Source organism: Neltuma alba, unplaced genomic scaffold (assembly GCF_004799145.2).
Source record: "Neltuma alba isolate B1F8T4 unplaced genomic scaffold, ASM479914v2 tig00011197_pilon, whole genome shotgun sequence".
Taxonomy (NCBI): Eukaryota; Viridiplantae; Streptophyta; class Magnoliopsida; order Fabales; family Fabaceae; genus Neltuma; species Neltuma alba.
In genome coordinates, this window is record NW_021635921.1 from 112,626 (window position 1) to 118,562 (window position 5,937).

Genomic DNA, 5,937 nt, shown 5'->3' on the forward strand with positions numbered 1-5,937 from the left:
AATTCTTCAAAAATTATCGTCCAATTAGTTTAATTTCTCAATTTTTTCGTGATAAATTCCAGCCAAGTACTTAATTTAGTTTCACTTGTAGTGACAAGGGGTAAGAAAACAACAAGAATAATGCGGTTTTTTTTTTTTTAATGCACACTGTCATGTTTTCATTTTGGCTTTCTCATAGACTCAAAAGGACTTGAGGAATTGACAACTAATAAATATCCAAGAAATTTATTTTAAAATAATGTTCACTTAAACGAAGCCCATAAACAAAGAAATAGGTGAAATTAACGATCAGTAAACATATGAAAACAATTTTTTGGAAGTATAATGGCGATACAGTACTAGCTTCATTGGCTTTCCTTGATCTCTATGTATAAATACATCACCTTTTTATCTCTAGTGTTGATAGGAAAAACAGAGACTTTATTCAATCATCATATAACACGAAAATCATTACGCTGCTCTGAGATACAACAAACAGATTTGATGATTTTCTCACCTGTTAGTGGTGAGAAAGATAAAATGAAGACTACTTCTGAACAAATATAATATCCGATTTGACAAAATAATTTTGAGTAGAAAAAATCAGTTCACTTTCTGAAGTCAAACAAACAAAAGCATGAAAGCCAAAGACAAACGCGATCACCAAGTTTGGCATATTATCCAAATGGCTCACAATCTTAAATCATTCTTGTCCTTCCCACGCTGTAATAGTTTCCGCCAGTGATATTGCAGATGAAGCAGAACCAAATCACCGGGAAAAAGACAAGAAACAACACCTTAATTAACACCTCAAATGATTCAGAGCTTTTCACTTGATGACCAACTGGTAAAACAAGGGTGATGATGGTTACATTCACGTCAACTGCCTCGATCCTCCTAGACCTGTTGGTGATGAAAAACAGGGTTCACATGCTCTGTTCATAGTTGGATTGGCCTACAAAACCAATATTATATGATATGCAAAGTTAAACAGGTGAAATACATCATATATATGGCATCTACATTTCTTTTCATTCTAAGTTTTATTCTGTACAAGGTTTGTCTCTAATTCCAAGATGTGCATGAATGCAATTCCGACTGATATGATATCGTTAACATTAGTAACGAGCAGAGCAAAAAATCACATGGACCTTAGAAATTGACCAGCTATGAAGAAGACCAAAATACTTATTGTTATACATTGTTCATATCTACATGTATACACAATATTTACTACCAGTCGAGCCATAGCATCACATTCGTGGTAAGAAACCAGAATTTGGAGAGCAGGGCACTAAGGCATACTAAAGGAATTAAAAATCAATTAATCCATTATCTCTACAATTTTTGGTTGCACGTGCCTGTGGATAAAAATTATAGATAGTTCCATATATATGTAGCAACTTAGTTCAGAGATTTTTCTAATATGTATTTATTATTTTAATGGATGCTGGGCATGAGACCCAAAGGCCAGTCACATTGAGAATAAAGAATTCTTTTCATACATAGTTGGAGGCCATAAAGAATTAAAAAAATTGTTGGACCTGGAATTGCATCCTCAAGCGATTCTTTTGATATCCTTTAGGGCCGTGCGCTCATTTCGGCATCTCTTGGCTCTCAGAGTAAGGCAGAGTGGTCAAGTTCCCTGTCCTCTGGCGCACACAAGTGCTTCTCCTAACGGAATCACGTGCTGGCTGATGTTGGGACACTTCAGCATTAGGGTGCTGGCTGGTACTGTCTGTAACAGCATCCATCTCCAGCCTTAATTCCATTTTCCCCTGCAATTCTGATGCATGTATTGGCCAAATTCCGCACCCTTTTATCCTGTTATTATATTTTGCCACATGAGGACCGACGAAACTTCTGTGGAAGAATTCACATGCAAACTCGCAATTGGCGCCCTCATCAAATCGCCTTCTTTGGTTTTCCTTCAACATACGATCCACTAGATCATACCATAGCAAAACATGATTTGTACTCCAAAACTCGTGGCGAGAGAGTTTGTCGTCAACCTTGTAATAGATCTCTTCATCTTCATAGTGGAATTTTCTACCAACTAGTGGCAAAGATTTGAGCCTCGATGGGGAAATAATACAACAAGAAGCGAAACCCAACAAATGGTGAGAAGAACCTGGTGCAAGCTTAATACTAATGGAGCCCTTAGTGGTCTGAGAAAATTTGAAGCCCCCTGGGATTGTGCTTCCGGGATAACAAAATCTAAGCTCACTAGAGTTATGTATTGCTCGCATCAATGAGAAACCGAAGGTCTCCAATGATTGGCATTCGTTGAGATAACAATAAGCAAGGGAAGGTGGAAGTTCTGGTAAGGACCTAAGCATCTTGCATTTACCCAAATCAATTTCTCTGAGCTCTGAAAGATGCTTGATGCTATCTGGCAAACCCATAACGCTACTTCCTTGTAGTGATAGAATCTTCAACAATGACATGGCACTGATATTGTCAGGGATCTGACGAATCCTGCAGTACGTCAAATATAGTTCTTCTAAAGAAGGCAAGGCATCAAATAGAATGACTAATTTTGATTTGTCTAGTTTGCCTTTAAAACCATCAAGAGAGAATACTTTAAGAGATGTCAAGCTACCTAGCTCATTTACTTGAAAGCTCCTGAGAAGTCTATTGAGACATAGCTCTTCAAGATTATTGAACCATCCAAATGGAAAGCTTAATAACCGGTCAACTGGCAAGATTGGCTTTTTGATACCTTTACTTTTCACATGTAAACTTCTCATTTCTTCTGCTGACAACAAAAATTCCTTGAGAGCAGGGCACAACATCAACTTGAGCTCCTTGAGAGATTTCAAATGGTTATCACCGTGAGGATTCTTTAGTTCGATGCACCCCGCTAGATTCAAAGAAACAAGTTTAGGAAGAGACAAGATTGATGGATGAATACGACATAATCCTTTACAATAACTGAGATCCATTATTTCAAGATCTTGTGCCATGGAGAAATCAGGCAATTCCTCTAACTCGTAGGAAGAGGAAAGATTTATCATCTTCAAATTCATAAGATTCTGTTACAATTAAAAGGGAAGAGTTACTGAAAAAATTCCTCATAATTCAATTAATTTGACTGAAGAATGAAACATTCATTAATATATAGCCATACCTGCACACCATCCCATAGTTTTACAACTTTGCTCCAAGGCATTTGAATTTCAACAAGTTTGTCTGTACAAAAACCCAGTGGTAGAGTCTTCAAAGGATAACGCTCCCAACAAAAATATCTTAATTTATTAGGGAGTGACTCCAGACCAAAAAGAAGTTGCACTGATTTGCCTAAACGAAAACCAATCTTGAGAAATCTTAAATTACTCATTTTTTTGAAAGCGTCAGCACTCAAGTGTATGTTGCTTTCTAACTCATCTGGGTTCAATGCAATGCCTTCAATTGTATCAGTTCCCTAGAACATAACAAAATTCAAATAATATATTAAACAAGTGGCATGTAAAAACTCTTCAACGAAATAATTTAATGAACAAAAAATGAAGTTAAAGCATCCTTCATTTACCTTGTTATTTTCCGGTACATCTTGGATTTCTTTTGCATCATTTAATCGACTTCGACTTTCAGGATGCTCTCGAGATTCCTCACGAACTATTTCTTCGGCCATTTCTTGTAGCATATCATGAATTTCTACTCTACTGTGACTTGAAATAGTTATGAGTGCTTTATCTAGAAGCCTATCTATTCCAATGTCCACGTAGAGGTCATCATCACAAGCATCGAGCACCTGTATAATATCTTCTTTCTTTTCTCCACTGAAGAAGAATGCAATATTTAAAAATATTTTCTTTTCTGGTGTATCAAGTCCATCATAGCTCACCCTCAATACATTTTGAATTTCCTTATTTGGATACTTTCTCAATTTTTTAAGGGCACTCTCCCATGCTTTTGTATTTCTGGAGTTCAAATATGAACCCAAAACTTTTGATGCCAGAGGAAGACCTTTTGCATATTCAATTACCTGCATTGATAACTTTTCATATCCTTGTTTGGGATGGCCTTGCTTGAAAGCATGTCGGCAGAAAAGTTGAAGCGATTCTTCCTTATTTAATTCTTTCACCTCATGTACTTCATGAGCTCCTCCACTAATAAGAACATGCTTATCTCTACTTGTAATGATGACTTTGCTACCTGGTCCCAATGAAAGATTTTCCTCAATAAGATATTTTAATTGAAGAAGCGTGTCTACATCATCAAGAACTAGAAGAACTCTTGTTCTACGTAGCCTCCTTTGAACATTAGGCATTCCAACCATTGTGAGCTTTTCTTCATCTAGTAGAACAGAGAGAATTTTTTCAAGCAAACAATTCGTTCCAATCGTTTTTGATTTCTCTCTCACATTTTCGGCAAAGCAAGACCTATCAAATTGGTGGTAAAAGTTACCAAATGCGGCACGAGCTAAGCTGGTTTTGCCTATTCCTCCTTTGCCCCCAAATTCCAAGAACTCTAACTTCGTGCGATTCATCTTTTATAAATAATTCAATAGCAGTCAAATCTTTCTCAATTCCAATTAGGTGCTTTGGCTCCATTGTGTCTTTACCTTCTAGCTTTTTTGATACATCTTCGATTATTGCATCAATAAGGTCAGATTCATTCCTGACATGTTAAAAGAAAGAAATTGTTTTTAAAATAATCACACGGTACATTGTTAAAAATCATACATGCATAGATTTAATTATCAATAATACAAGCATAGATATAATTATTTTTAAATGTCTACGGGAAAAATATATAATTCATAAACTGTGGCAAGATTTATATAATAATAAATAGAAAGAGGAAACATCTTACTGAAAATCTGAGGAATTATGATAACCAAATATGTCTGCAGTCTCTTTCAAAACCGATCTCCAATCTTGCAACTTCCTTGAATCAACTTTGCAGTTATGATGCTGAACAAATGCATCTTCATAAGACCCTCTTTGATGCCTAACATGTGATGGGTCTATATCATAGAAAACTGGAATTACAGTCTGACTATGGTCTCGCCTGCATTGCATGATTTTCACTAGCTCTTCTAAGCACCACCTTGAAGAGGCATAGTTTTCTGAGAATATCACCAGCGCAATTCTTGATCTCTCTATTGCTTCCGAAAGTGCAGGTGATATTGTATCTCCTCTCTCTGCCGTCTCATCAACATAAACCTCTATCCCCTTTTGTCGAAACTGCTTTCTCAAATGGCTAACAAATCTAAGTCTGGTGTCTGGACCTCTAAAACTTACAAAAACATCATATTTTTCCTGCCCAACGCTGGGAGAAGTGGTAAAAGTTGCCATTACTGGATATAGACAAAAACCATAGGGTGTTAATTATTCCTAACAAATTTGATGCTAATCTCTCCCCTCAAGCTCCCGTTTATGACATTCTAATAAGCATATAACTGCTCAAATATTATATGTCCACTCCCAAGTGAATTCAATTTCTATCTAGCACGGCGATGCCAACGCGAGAAGAACAGGATAGCTCATTAACAATTATAGTTCAGACCAATAAACAGGAAATAAATGAAATAAAGGTACGTAACTAGGCGGACAAAAGTCCAAAGTTCTCCCCTGACAAACAATAGCTGAGCATCTCAGAATTACCAATACTAATTATAATCTGAAATGGCTTGAAGGACTTGGTAGCTAAACCTAAAACAAGTGGATCAGATTTCAAGAAACAAGATCTAAAATCCAGTTGTGAGCGTCCCCGTTGTCATTGAGACTATTTTATCAAGATTAATTGGATAAGAGAGAAAATTCAGAATATATGATTAAGATTGACTATCTCACAGAAACTTTTATTTAAAATTTAATATAATGTAGATCCTACTTCATCATAAAATTCAAAAAAGTGGAAATGAACGATGGTGAAACAGAGCAAGAACCAAGAACACAATCATAAGGAACTCATTAGGAACATTATGGCTCTTCCTGATGCGTATGTACA

The 5,937-nt window shown here is 36.2% G+C and overlaps 2 protein-coding genes across 2 annotated transcripts; both read right to left on the reverse strand.

The window, feature by feature from the left end:
- Positions 1-1,574: 1,574 nt before the first annotated feature.
- On the reverse strand, positions 1,575-4,471 carry LOC114762167 (TMV resistance protein N-like). Its single transcript, XM_028951625.1, has 5 exons — positions 3,861-4,471; positions 3,512-3,761; positions 3,316-3,403; positions 3,110-3,171; positions 1,575-3,014 (listed from the first exon to the last, which is right to left on the reverse strand). Exons 1-5 carry the CDS (start codon positions 4,469-4,471, stop codon positions 1,575-1,577), a joined length of 2,451 nt encoding a protein of 816 aa, XP_028807458.1.
- A 322-nt stretch (positions 4,472-4,793) lies between these two features.
- Positions 4,794-5,282, reverse strand: LOC114762168 (TMV resistance protein N-like). Its single transcript, XM_028951626.1, has one exon. It carries the CDS (start codon positions 5,280-5,282, stop codon positions 4,794-4,796), a length of 489 nt encoding a protein of 162 aa, XP_028807459.1.
- Positions 5,283-5,937: the final 655 nt, after the last annotated feature.